The sequence below is a fragment of the Mus caroli genome, unplaced genomic scaffold (assembly GCF_978045245.1).
Source record: "Mus caroli unplaced genomic scaffold, Mus_caroli_1 scaffold_3, whole genome shotgun sequence".
Classification (NCBI taxonomy): Eukaryota; Metazoa; Chordata; class Mammalia; order Rodentia; family Muridae; genus Mus; species Mus caroli.
The window spans coordinates 106859333-106874125 of record NW_028227258.1 but is presented as its reverse complement, the minus strand read 5'-3'; the positions used below and the strand labels follow the sequence as shown (position 1 = coordinate 106874125).

Below are 14793 nucleotides of genomic sequence, written 5' to 3'. Positions count from 1 at the left end.
TGTATTAGCCTTCCATGGCCATGACTAATGCTTCAGTGGAACAATTGAAAAGGGAATAATTTATGTTCCCTTGTTGTTTTCAGCCAATGATTACTTGACATCATTGCTCTGGGGCCTGAGGTAAAACAGAGCCCCCATGTGGGACACACGAGGCAGAGGAAAAGCTGACTCTTCACTTCACAGCATCCAGGAAGCAAAGTGAAAGAAGAATCCAAAACAAGATAAGCCCAGTAAAGTCACATCCACAGTAGCCTCTTTCTTGTGACCAGGCCCTACATCCTGATAGGCTATCCAGTATTAATGGATATACGCATTGATGAAGTCAGTGCCCTCAAGACCCAATGCCCTCTGAAAAGCACTGCCAACAGGAAACAAGCCATTGGAAACACAGCAGATCCTAACTGTATCGCAAGCTAAACATGTCCTACATTAGCTACTTTTCTGTTGCTGTGACAAAATATCATGGCCAAGGAAACTTATAGAGGAAAGAGATTTTGAGGCTTATGATTCAAGAGGGAGGTATGTTAGCCAGAACCAGGCATGAAGACAGGAGTGGGAAGCTGAGAGCTCACATCTCCAACCACAAGTAGGAAGCAGAGAGAGCAAAGTGGAAGCAAGGCAAGGTTATACACTCTCAAAGCTCACCCCAGTGAGATACTTCTTCTAGCAATGTCATACCTCCTAAACCCCAAACAGCACCACCAATGGAAAGCCAGCTCTGAAAACACCTGACCTTGTGGGGGACATTTTCATTCAAATGTTCGTGTCTGTTTCTCCATTGTTATTATTTAAATAATGGCATAGAGCTACAGTTTGCATTGTAGCTTATTAACCTACAGGTGATTTAAACTGTACATAGACTACAAGTTGGCCTTATTAAATATACCATTTCATAAGAGACTTCAGTGTTCATGGACTTTGGTATATATGGTGTGGGGCTGAAACCAAACCCCACTCATATCAAAGGACAACTGTGCATTCAGTAGACTGTGATATTTGATAGCAACTCTGGCCATTTCTTTTTTTTTTTTTTTTTTTTTTTGGTTTTTTTTCGAGACAGGGTTTCTCTGTGTAGCCCTGGCTGTCCTGGAGCTCACTTTGTAGACCAGGCTGGCCTCGAACTCAGAAATCCGCCTGCCTCTGCCTCCCGAGTGCTGGGATTAAAGGCGTGCGCCACCACGCCCGGCACTCTGGCCATTTCTTATGCGGTTTACAATCATATTTCACAATGTGTTTGAGGAGCATCAGAATTGTCCAGCATCTCCACAAAGGACACACAACCTCTTACAGAACTGATCAATAATGTCCAAAGATGTGATCCAATCACAATAAAAGATGTGATTGTTGAAGGGTGGGTGCCCCCATATATGAGGTACCAATTTCTTCCTTGCAGGAGACGGAGGCAATGTCCTTTTTGTGAACAGAAAGGCATTATATTTACTGGACATTTAGGTCAAATTGTTCCCCATGTTTCAAATTGTGGTTTTAAACTGACAAGGATTTTGACATTCTCTCTAAGGTAATTCATTTGTTTTTGTTTTTTCCCTCCTGACATTTTTTTTTACCATTATAAAATGTAATTCCAACTTAAAAATTAAATTTAAAAATTTAACTGGAAAGCTGTTGGAGGACTCTGTTCCTCGCTCGCTGCCACCTCCCCCAGCCCCAGCCCCACAACACTCTTCAACTGGGTTTATTTTGATGCTGGAGAGAGAACAAAAGAACCCGCTCCTATAATTTTGTGCTGTGTCTCTTTCTGTTGCTCAACCCAAGCCTTCAGAATCTGACAGATCTCCAGCATGGCTTCCCTGGGGGACAGGTGGCATGCCTGTGGTCATCTCTCAGACTCGACGGTCGGTCTTCACAGTGCTCCTTCCACACAGCTTGACATCTCAGAGTGAGCTCAGTCTTTGGACATGTCAGGAGAAAGTTGGGTTTAGTGTCTTGAGTTATTAAGTTGTTTCTTGCCACCGTTCCTACAATCCCCAGGTACTTACTCAGTCATCTTCCTCTGCTCCCCGTCACTGATACAAATTTCCCAGGATTTTGTAACAAATGGAGAAGGAGGATTAAAACCCAATGTCACACACAGAAATGGGGATAAAGTCATCAGTGTAGAGGCTCGGGTTCTGATGTGAGTCACATGTTTCTAGGAGATTCTGCTTCGCTCATTTGTAAAGGTAGCCAGTGGATCGGTTAGGTGAACACTTGGAGTTTACACAAGTTCTCATAGGACAAATGCCAAACCAGGTCTTATTTGCTGAGCAGCTACCCAGTGTTCTTTAGAAATCCACAGGCTAGTTAGCACTCAACAGAGTAACAGAATGAAGCAGAGTAATACATGGATAGATTTGACTGATTAATAATTTGGTATGGACTAAATTTACAAAACTTACCAACATGCCTTCATTTGCTCTGCACAGACCAGACTGTGTGAGTAAACTAGCTAGTATATTTCTATATACTATAAACTGTCTGCATAAACTATCTTGTAGCTGGAAGAATCCCAACTTACTGTGTCAAGACTGGTGCTGTGGTGCTGCTAGCCGGAGTCCCATCAAGAAATTCTGGTCCCCGTAACAAACAGCACAAGGAAAACCCTGAAACCAACATTTGAATTCATAGCTAAAGCTCAGAGATGGATATTATTAACACTGTGTGCCATCTGGTAACTTTCTGTTTTGAGCGCTCATTCCTGCTTAACTGAACTCCCAAAATAATTATTTTAAATTTATGCGGCCTCCAGAAGCCCATGACCTTAATGAAGAGCCTGGTCATCCTGACCTCATTACAGCCTTGATGTTGATTTAAAATTGGAAGAATTGAGAGACAGAGACAGAGAGAGAGAGAGAGAGAGAGAGAGAGAGAGAGGCTGTGCTGCCAGTTGGTGTTGCAAACTCCAGTTTTGTGTTGTTCATCACTCTGCCTGCAGCCCTCAGTGCCTGGCACATAGTGGGCACTTGATAAAAATGTAACTGGAGGCATGCCCATAGAGCAGCCACACTGTGCTGATTCAGTTTAACTGCTAATGTACTGCCAGAAGACAGGGCAGATGTCCAAAATCTAGGACAAACTCCAGAATACATTTTCAGTTGTGAGGACAGCTAATTTGAGGGTTTCTTCTCTGGTTCCAAGGCTTTGCTTTGTGAATTAAAACCTCTTGGGACACATACTAAGCCACTGCGGTCCCATGGCACGTGAATGAACTCACTGTTTCTGGCTGTATGTCAGTGTTACACTGCTAGGTTTTCTTGATCGTTCCTTTGGCTTTGTGTTGATAAGCCTACAGGAAGAGCTTGGTTTTTGGTTTTTGGTTTGTTTGTTTGTTTTTAATCTTCTTTCTTGTTTCTAGCCTTGTAGCATTGATGTTTCTGTTTCTCCTTTACTAGGCAATGGCGACCACCTTATTCAAAGCAGATAAGGGAAAAAACATAACTTAGAAAATGGTAAATTGCATGGATAGGGATGTATATTACCAACATGAAGCCAGGTACCAGTATTAGATCTGGTAGCGTTTAACTGTTAATTTAGAAGGTATAATGAAAAAATTAACAGATTAGAGGCATGACTGTGTGTGTGTGTGTCTGTGTGTGTGTGTGTGTGTGTGTGTGCTCTTCTGAGGATTAAATTCAAGACCTTGAGAGTACCAGGCATTCCCCAGACCCTTTCTTTAATTTTTAATACTGCACTTGAAGATTCAAGAGGTTAACATATTTCAACAACTGCCAACAAAGAGAAATATGTTACTAATATCATTTTATGCATGATAGACTAAAGAATAAAAGTTTAATATAAAACATGTATTCTTACAAGCCACCAATAAAAGAAAGGTTTACTCAACCTCAAGCCAGCAAAGCCCAGTAAGTAATAGGTCACTGGAAAAGAAGAAATATACATCCAATGGAGAAACTAGAGAAAGTACCCAAGGAGCTAAAGGGATCTGCAACCCTATAGTTGGAACAACATGATGAACTAACCAGTACCCCGGAGCTCTTGTCTCTAGCTGCATATGTATCGAAAGATGGCCTAGTCGGCCATCACTGGAAAGAGAGGCCCGTTGGACTTGCAAACTTTATATGCCCCAATATAGGGGAATGCCAGGGCCAAAAGAATGGGAATGGGTGGGTAGGGAAGTGGGGAGCGCTATGGGGGACTTTTGGGATAGCATTGGAAATGTAATTGAGGAAAATATGTAATGAAAAATATTAAAAATTAAAAAAAAATAAAACGTCTTACTTTAGCCCAGATATGCAACTCCACTGACTCCTCCTGTGAGATCATCAAACCCATCCGGAGCTGCCTCCTAATAAACCTGCCTTTATCTACCTTTAAAAAAAAAAAAAGAAATATACATAATGACTATGTGTGTAAGAAAACAAAAGCAAAAACAAAAACAAAAGCTGCAACATTGTTGGCAACAAACCCACTTCAGACCTTAAGCAATGATATCTTAATTTTGCTTAGAAAAATTCCAAAAATAAATTAGAACAATAATGCTAAAGCACAGAGATCAGGAAAAAAACGATCACATGCTAATGAAAGCATGATTTGAGTGAGACACCAAATAGAGGACAAGGGCTTTTTAAGGATTTATGGGAGCTGAAGGGATGGCTTAGCAGTTAATGGTTGAATTCCCAGCAGACCACATGGCAGATAACAACCGTTGGTCACTCCAGATCCAGGAGATCCAGTGCCCTCTTCTGGTCTCCATGGACACTGCATGCATGTGGTGGGCATACAGGCAAGCAGGTACTCATTCACAAACACATAATGGTAAATTTTTAAGAGATAATTTAAGGGGAGAATTCCTTATCTTCCAACCCACTCATTCAGCAAATATTTTGAGCACTGACAATGTATTCTTCTAGTTACTAAAATTTGAATTTCAAGTTCCAAGGACTAAATGCATATGAGGGAAATAACCAGGTGACTAAATGCTCATTTATGGGGATGCAATTGAGTTATTACCGTAACTAAATGCTGCAAGCAGTTTAAAGTTTAAATGCTTAAGTGAACTACAATTCTCCGTGTGGCAAAATGCTTGACAGCTACCAAATGCCAGTGTGTAAAGGCCCATGAGTTAGTTTGCTTTTCTGTTGCTGTGACAGAGACCATGCAACCTGGGGATCAAAGGTTTATTTGGAGTATTCATCCCCCAATGCCACTTCCATCACTGAGGGAAGCCAAGGGAATAACTCAAGTGGGGCAGAAACCTGGAGGCAGGAACTGAAGCTGAGACTGTGGAGGAGTGCTGGTCATTGATTTGTTCCTTGGGTTGTGCTCAGCTTGCTTTTTTTTATACCACCCAAAACCACCTTGTCCAGAGGTGGCACTAGCTATAGTGGGCTGGACTATACCACATCAATCATCAGTCAAGGAGATGTGCCACAGACATGCTCTCGGGCCAGTTCGAGGCAGGCATTTCTCAACTGAAGTTCCCTCTTCCCATATGATTCTAGCTTATGTCAAGTTGAGAAAAACAAATTTAACTAGCACTCCCAAGAGCTACTTGAAGCGAAAGAGGGCTAGCCACAGAACACTAGGTAGCTCAACTTCCTTGTTACTTAAAAATACAAATGATTAGAAAAATATTCTAGAACTTTAAAAGGAAGGCATAATTTGATCATGGGCTATCAGGGAATCTTAGTATACATATTTTCAATCTAATTGATTATCATTTCAAAAAATGTTTTCATTATAAACTATGGATTATTGGAAGCAAGACGTTATGCATTTTACATGTCATAATTAATCCAGACCTTTCACGAAGACAAAAATAGGGATTTTTTTTTATTATTTACAGTACTTAGCACTGAATTTAATGAACATGAGAACTGAGAGTTTAAGTATAGAGGAGACTGTTTTTCATCTTCACAGAAAGGCACTGTTATAGATGCAAAGCCAGCTTCCTTGCAGCTTCCTGATGGTATATTGAAGGTCACCATGTCCTTGTAAGCAGGACCATTACACCTGATTTCCAGTGTTACCCACCTCCAGCTCCCACATATCACACTGATGCAATTATCCCAATAAGGGCCCAGGACAATACACTGGGGCCTGTCAAAGTGGGCGGGATCTTCCCTCACATGTCTTTCTTTGTAAAGTTGAACGTTCTAACGTTTTATTTTGAAAAAGGAATTCATGGGTAAAGTCACAAGAACATAGATCATTGAAGGGGCCCATGGCTAGAAAGCCAACGAAAGTACCCCTCTATCAGCCTATTCCAAATTAATCGCAATACTATTGTAAAGTAATGTAAATTTGGAGGCTTGGGGTGTCCCCGACTTGGCTGTCCCCCAACCCTCATGTGTCTTCTCATTCTTTCCCCAGAATGTCGAGTGGTGAAGTCAACTTCTTACACCAAAATAGCATCAGCGTCCCGCAGAGGCACAACCAAGAGCCCAGGGCCTTCCCGGAGAAGCAAGTCCCCAGCCTCCACCAGCTCAGGTAAAGCCGCTAAGTAACCTCCCAAGCAACTGCCTGGTTTCTGACGCAGCCGCAGCCGAGGCTGTGTGGAGCTTAGAGCATGAGGTTCTCAAGCAGGCGTCGGTTCTGGTTTATAATTTTAGAATGTGTTCAAGCGGATGAACAGATTTGCCCAAGTCTAGCATGTTGGCTGTAGGGGGAAAAAATCAAACTTAGAAAAACACGCTTACTGAGACTCAGGAAATATGGAGTTGCTCCAAATGGAAGGCTTCACCAGCTGCTACACCTTGCACCTGGCTCATCTCTCTTTGGGTCTAGAAATTTCCACTGGGAAACTGATTCTACTTGGGGCTGGCTTACGGAGGGGTTCCAGTTTGTCTTTGCTGAATCTGATTTTCATTCTTGTGACACTGGCCTGGGTTACCTCATTTGGATGTGGGGCTAAAAGTAATGAGATGATGGGACCTGGGGAGGCCTGCCATTGCAAGACCTGGGCTAGGTTAGTTTCTGAATGGGCTCAGATGCTGCTGTTGGAAGTGTCTGCGTCCTGGGATAGAGAATATCTCAGCCTCATTAGCATCTCTTTTGATCTCTTTAATTAATTAACCTGTGTATCCATTTATGTTATTTTATATATTCATATATGCTGTTTTGCAGTTATCATAACTTTTTACTGTTGTTTATAGTACTATTCACCTATATATGAATTTAATTCATTTTCACTTCTCACTTTCTCCGGTCTTAAGATAAACACAAGTCAGTTACCAGATATTGACTTTTGATCTCAAGTATAAAATCTGTTTTGTTATGGTTAAAAGACATATATGTTGAGATAGAAATTATCAATGCTAAGCACAACAACATGGCTGTCACCTGATTTCATGATGAGGAGCTCTGCAAAATAGCTCAAAAGATCTTTGGATCTAAGGGAGGCTGTTCCTGGCTTCACACTAGCCCAGAGGAAGTTACATAAGGGACCTGACTTGGCTGCCTCCAAGGCATCATTAATGGGCTGGTTCTCTGTGACTCATCCCCCTTATGAGATTCTTCCTCTTCCTGCTTCTCCATGGTCAATCATCAGAGGCTCGACACTTACTCTAATGCTGAAAGAAGACGCTGCCCCTTTCCCACGTAGCCAGTCAGAACTGTGGGCTGGCCAAAACATGGCTGGCCCTTGAGACAAGCTCATAGTTCATTATTGCTGAGTTTAAGTATAAGCAGAGAGAGAGAGAGAGAGAGAGAGAGAGAGAGATCCTTGCTCGGCACCATACATGGAGAGAGGATAAAACATGAAATAAGACTTTGCTGAAGCTCAAGACTTGATGTTTACAGCTCATGAGAGTTGCTTGGGGAGAGGTAGTGTGCATGATGACCTCCATCCTCTCGGGTGCTAAGGCTAGGAATCTCTGCTTGAACAGTCTTTCAGGGGAGTTCGTTCAAAGAGTTGCTTGTCACAATTCAAGCAACAGTGCCAGAGTAGTTCTCAGCCTCTTCACCATCACCTGAGAACATGCCAGGCATATAAAGCCTTGAGCACCACTTCAGATCCACTGACTCAGAAACTCTGGAATGGGGCCACTCAGGCTGAAGTCTCTAGAACAACCCAGGTAATTCTGATGCACGCCTAAGTCTAAGTACCACTGGATTCTGGTAACGGAAAGGAAACAAGCAGAAAGAGCTCCTTTCACTCTGGTTAACTGGGGAGGAGAGACATGGTTTGCTGGTCTTTCTCTCTTGGCCTCACAGAGGTGGATTCCTGTCTTCATCTTTCTTGTCTACAAGCTGCTAGAACCATTCTTAGTCCTAGCTACCATATAGATAGATCTCTAAGTGACTCAATATATGGACAGCCTCTTGTCTGTTGTACAGCCTAATTATAGACATGGAAATGGCAGTGTGACTCGGAACCTGCTGTATTGCAAATTCCAATGGAAGAATTTAGCTTCTCCACTGTTTGGTGACAAGCACAAGGGCCTAAGTCTGAATACCTAGTACCCATATAATAAAGCCAGGCATACTCACAGATGCCTGTGATCCCAACATAAGGGACAGATATGAGCAGAATACCCAAGCCTGGTGGGTAACCAGCATTGTTGAAACAGACTAAGTTTAGGTTCAGTGAGAGTAAGACACCTAACAGTCTTCTGGTCTCAACATACCTGCACACACCATGCTCATTCACATGTACAACATACACACAGCATGTAAGCATGCACGCCTGCATACATATATGTAGCAGTGATTTACAGTATTCCACTTTAGTCTCCCAGTGGGTCCTGCTTCCAGCTACCTGCCCAGAGAATCTTTGGATCTGCAAATAAAAGACACATACACACACACACACACACACACACACACACACACACACACACATTAGCTCATTTTTAATATACCATCTAGCTCAAGTCTCCCAGTGGATCCTGCTTCCAGCTACCTGCCCAAAGAATCTTTGGATCTGAAAATAAAACACATACACACACACACACACACACACACACACACACTAGCTCATTTTTAATATGCCATCTAGCTCAATGGCTGGGTACTTCTAATCCTCTGCCTGCTACCCTAGGCCCAATCGGGGAACTGGCCAGTGGCCACAGCCAAAATCTTGCATGGCTGGTTGGATTTAACTTCTGCAGTTCCTATGTCCACCTGTATCCCACCACTTCATGGTGATTTCTCCTTCTCCTCCCCACTGTGTCCTAGCCCATACAACTCTAAGGGTCCCACCCTATCTCCATTTCCCAGCCATTAGCTGCTGGCATCTTTATTAATTGATCAAAAATCAATTGGGGACAAGGACCTTTAGCACTTGATTCCCAATTGAATCCAAACATTAGAACCAATCTCTAACACATATACATACATGCACACCATGCCCCCCCCCACACACACACAGAGGGGGGGGAGAGAGAGAGAGAGAGAGAGAGAGAGAGAGAGAGAGAGAGAGAGAGAGAGAGAGAGAGAGAGAGACTATAATATGAACTGAATGGATTTAAAGATCCAGAGAGTTTACTTTACCTTCATATTGTTTCATAATATGGAAGGTATGAGGAAACCAGAGTGGTCTAACTTAAAACTGGATTATTGCCATCTTCCTAAAACTTAGATATTTCAAAATGTAGGCCTTGCCTTGGATATCTTACAAGAACATTGGCACTAGGGCAGATTTGTTTTAGAGTTTCTATTCCATTGAAGCTGTGTAGACAACTTTTCGTCAAGTTACATCTTCTACTTTGAATCTCTGTCTTCATAGATTGTTATGGCAAACATACTTAACACCTCAAGTTAACAATGAAGGAATGCATCACCCCTACCTTCAGAAGCATATATTCTTAAGGACAGTTCTCTCTGTGTCTGTAGCTTCTCCATTGCCAGTTCAACCAACCATGGGTCAAAAGTACTCAGGAAAAAAAAATTGCATCTGTACAGAATATGTAGCTTATTTGGGGGTTGTTATTCCCTAAGTAATGAGATATAATCACTGTTTGTGTTGTATTTATGTTTTTACGGTTATTGTAGATAATCTAGAGATTACTACATAAGCATCTATGCATAGGTTATAGGGAGATACTATGCTAGTTTGCACAAGACTTGAATATTTGTAGATTGCAATGTTCACGGGAGGAAACAACCAACCACACAAGCCTATGGAGGGACAGCTACATTGTCTGTGATGGACAGAAACACTCGTGGCAACAAGTATTCAATTGTGAACAGAGACGTTCTGTGGAGGTTGGTGCTGAGAGCTAGAGATGTGGGGGAGAACATTCAGAAGAGAAAAGCCTTAGACCCTGACCTTCTCCTATGATTCAAACACTGTTCTGTATAGCCCAGGCATAAAACTTACTTATCTGTGACTCCAGAAATCTTGGTCTTTTTAATTTATGCTGTTTAAATTTTACATTTTTTACAGATATATACAATATTTTATGCAACATATGCAGATAAGAGCAGAATCAAAGCTGGAGAAGTGTAGAAAATTTTAATGAGCTCACTAGACTAATTTGGCATATTCTATTGATTTCTATCAGATACCTTCAAAGGCAAACTGCTAGCTATTAATCTTAGCTCCATCCTTTCTTTCAGTACAAAGACTCAGCTGTCTGTACTGTATGAAGGAATGTTTCTGCTTTGGGGCTCCAGCAGAATTATTGAAGATAAAATTCACCAAGAGCTTAGTGGTTCATCTCTTGTGTTTCCAATTTTTCAAGTATCTAAAACCTATTCCCACAACTATTTTCTCCTCACCCATTCAGCACTTGCTCCAAATGGGGTTCACAGCTCTGAACCATTATCATGGCGTAATATTTACTTGAGGACAGCATCTTGTACCAACTGACTTGTATAGCTCCTCATTGTTAATACCAGGTTAATTAGACACTTTCTGAGCATCTGCCTCATCCAGCATGCCTTAGGCCCCAAGAAGACAACAACAATTAAACCATGGTCCTTGCTGAGAAATTAATTTGTATTCTAGTTGAGGGGGGGAGCTACTAGTATGCTGTACTAAGTGTCATGATGGCCCTGAGGATGGAGAGAGCAAGCAAGCATCATTAACCCAGTCAGAGTAGCTTCCGGGAGATTAGGATTTATAAATGGGTCCTGGAAGAGTCTTGCTAGAATACTAGCAAGGGCCAGAAGGATACTATCTCCAATTTAAATGAAGGCATAAAGCATGAAAGTATAACGACTAGTTATCAGTACAGTAAGGAACTGAGCTTGGTTACACATGCCTATAATCCCAACACTCAAAAGGCTTGAGGAGTAGGAGTTTGCAGTGATCCTGGGCTTCACAATGAGAATCCCTGGAATGGAATTCTGGAAAGGTCTGGAAAACATGACATAGCTGAGTTACATGTCAGATTACACAGGACCACAAAGCCATGTTTCCTGTTATAGCTGTTAGAAGGTGAAAGAGGACTTTAGAATGGTTGTCAAGGGCTACTCCTGAGTCTCAGCAACAGGGCACCACCCTAGACAGAACAAATCTATGTGCAGGGAGGGATGCTCTGGGGGCTCCTATGGTCCCCCCTGGAAAGAAATTAGCAAGAGGGAACTGAAACCTTGTTGGAAATGGAGGAAAATTTCCAAGGGTTGTAAACCAATGGATTTAACCAAATATGAGGATGAGAGCAACAGAGATAGATTCTGTTTGTCCAGGGCAGGGGTAAGGGCAGTTCTTCCTTTAGGCATGAGAAACGTGTGGTGCCACAGAAAAGTCAGGAAACATAAGTGACTGTTTTAGTAAGGAGATTTGAGCTGACAGCATAGACCCTGGCAGAAAGTAATTTTTTTAAACAACATAAGTGTATGACTCCTCTGCCCTATCCAGAGATTTGCAAAGATGAAAATAGAACCCTCAGGGTTGTCTGCCTTTCTGAGAGCAGTTTAGAGGGATCTAGAAAACTGTGAGTGAGAAGTAATAGCCTCAAAAGCAAGAAGATGGAGGTGGTGGGAGAGACAGAGATACTTCATTCTGGAAGCCACAATGCAAGGAGTTCATAGAGCCACCAAAGTGAGAACGCAGCTAAGAAGTTCAAGCAGGCGAGACCCCATGGCTTTGGGGTCTTGCCTGGGAATGTTCTCCATGATTTCATGATTAGGTTGCCCCAGCCTGGCTCCCAGGCAGAGGTGGGAGAAGGATATGCTGTCTCAAATGGTGGGTAGAGGCTCAAAGGGGTTTCTTGCCCGTAGCTGTGCTGACCCATGATGCTTCTGCTCCTCACTATAACCACAGCCTTGAACCAACTGTTAGAAACTCGAAACTTCTGTCATTTAACCTATTTGGATCATGGTTCCTTCTGGGTGGTTGCTGACTGCATGAATGAACTGGAAAATACCAGGAAGTGTGTCTTTCTATCCTTTACCGCTGCTGTTGCTGGTGGCCACTCCTCTCCATCGCTCCCACCCAGCATATGGGCTCTTCAGAGTCATCAAAGCTCTAATATCAACCCACCAGATGCCCCCAGAGCTCCCAGGGACTAAGCCACCAACCAAAGAGTACACATGGAGGGATCCATGGCTCCAGCTGCATATGTAGCAGAGGATGGACACTGATGGTCTCATCAGTGGGAGGATAGGCCCTTGGTCTTGTAAAGGCTCGATGCCCCAGTGTAGGGGAATGCCAGGATGGGGAAGTTGGAGAGGGTGGATGGGTGGGGCAATATCCTCATAGAAGCAGGGGGAGGTGGGATGGGATAGGGGATTTTCAGAGAAGAAACCAAGAAAGGGGATAACATTTGAAATGTAAATAAAGAAAATATCTAATAAAGAAGAAAAAGAAAAAAAATTAGGAAAAAGAACCGTTCCCTTCACCTACTATGCTACCATCTTGTGTTCTTGTGGGTATTTTGTTTGTTTGTGTTGGTTTGGTTTTGCTGAGTCCATATGCTTTCTCATTCTCCTTCTACCTACATCATCCTGATAGTGTGGCAAGCCAAGAACACAGGGCTCTGAAAGAAATTCTAGGCCATTAACAGTCTCCTCTGTGTGTAGGAAATCAAGGGTAGTCTAAGGCAGGGTCCAGAGCCTCACCCTGGGACCTACAGATACACACACATTTGCCTCCACTTTCTTTCCTGGTCTTGTATATTTCAATGCCAAAGATAAACAAACTTTGCATGTTAGACAATGACAGGGAAATGGCAAGTGGATTTCATTCCAAAAAGTGACCATGTAACGCTTAATTAAATTTTAAAAATAATTTTAAAATAATTAAATTAAGAAATACAAAAAAAGGTAAAGGACAAATCAGAACTTTCAGTCATAGCAAGCAGCTTGGAACTTATACACGCAGTCCAAAAGAGTAAAGGAGACAATGACCACTGAAGATATCACTTGGACATTTATTTTTACTTATAAAAATTCTTTTGTAAAATCTAGACATGGGGGCTCATGCTATAGTCAGCCCTCAACAGGCTGAAAAGACCAAGATCACATTCCAGTCTAGCCTGAGATACTTAGCCAGACCTTGTCTCCAAAAACCAAAGTAATAGTAATAATTTGAATGTGTTCATTACAATTCATGAAATTATATTCTATGAATTATATTCTCAACCCTAAACATTTTCCTAGGCTTTTTTTTTTTTTGTAATATATTTCTTTTTGTATTCTGGTAGGATGTTGATAAAATTTCCTAATTGACTTTTTGTTTGAAGGTAAGACACAATTTACAAATGCAAATTCTTTGTAAAATCTCTTCCTTCCTTCCTTCCTTCCTTCCTTCCTTCCTTCCTTCCTTCCTTCCTTCCTTCCTTCCTTCCTTCCTTCCTTCCTTTTCTCTTCCTTCCTTTCTTCCTTTCTCTCTCTTTTTTTAACAAAAGTCCTGAAGGCCAAATGGAGTTCTGGGCTCTTTGCCTTTTATAGCACAAACATCCTCAGATGTGCAGAAAGCCTTGAGAAACCATGCAGCCATTTGCTCCTGAGGAAGCTTAGTTACTCAAGCAAGCAAGGGGTGGGGACTTCCAGCTGAGGTGGTAGTAAGTATGAAGCAGGCTTGGTGTGTAGCTTCTCTTAACATCTTTTACATCCTAGAGGCCCCACAGTGGTTCTCCTTCCTTCCTCTCTTTGTGTCTACCTTTTACAGCAGACTTTAGGTCTGTGCTTCCAGAAAAGGAAAAGACAGATCAAAAGTCCATGTGCATTTTGATTCTTTTACAAAGAACTGTCTGGGGTAAGATGGGGAACATCTAGCCATTGATGTTACCTCAAGAGACCTTTGTATTTTAAAATTGTCACAGGCAAGTCTGTCCATCCCTCTGTGCCCTGTTTCTCCCAGAAAGACACAGATACCCTTAATCGTTTCCTGAAGACATTTCCTGGCCATTTTTTTTTCACTTAGGAGAGCCCCTACTTCAGCAGAAGTTGTGGGTTTTTCTCTCCCTAATGCTCATTTTAATTCCTAGTGATATGCAAACTCTAGCATGGAGTGATTCTACCTGATTACCCACACACCCTTTTGCCTCCTCTGGGTCTTCTCATATGACCCAGAGTCCCTTGATATGATTGTGTATCCTGGGATGAATCAAATACTATCCCCCTATGTCCATTTCATGATTGCAAAAGTTGATAGACTTCTACCACCATACCTGACTTTCCAAAATTTTTATTTATTTGTCTATTTATTTTAGTCTTTAACAGTTTCGTGTATGTATATGATAAACTTTAGTCGTTTTCACCCCATTAGTCTCTGTCGTCCCCCTCCCTCTCTGCTAAAATTCTTACTCTCCCTAGTGCTTCCCACCTACTTTCCTATCTTTCTATGTCTGCACAACCCATTACATTAACTAGAGGTGTTTGCATGAGTGGAGATGAGAGGCTGTTTACAGAAGCATGGAAAATGTATCAAGGCTATGTGACTGG

At 42.1% G+C, this 14793-nt stretch overlaps 1 protein-coding gene across 5 annotated transcripts in view; it reads left to right on the top strand.

Moving 5' to 3' along the window:
* The window catches only part of Dclk1 (doublecortin like kinase 1), a 309605-nt gene that overhangs the window by 216064 nt on the left and 78748 nt on the right, over positions 1–14793 (top strand). For all 5 annotated transcript variants that reach the window (XM_021157493.3, XM_029475006.2, XM_021157495.3 and 2 more), the window contains exon 5: positions 6331–6447. In XM_021157493.3, the coding sequence (XP_021013152.1) occupies positions 6331–6447 (117 nt within the window). The remainder of the gene's footprint in view (positions 1–6330; positions 6448–14793) is intronic.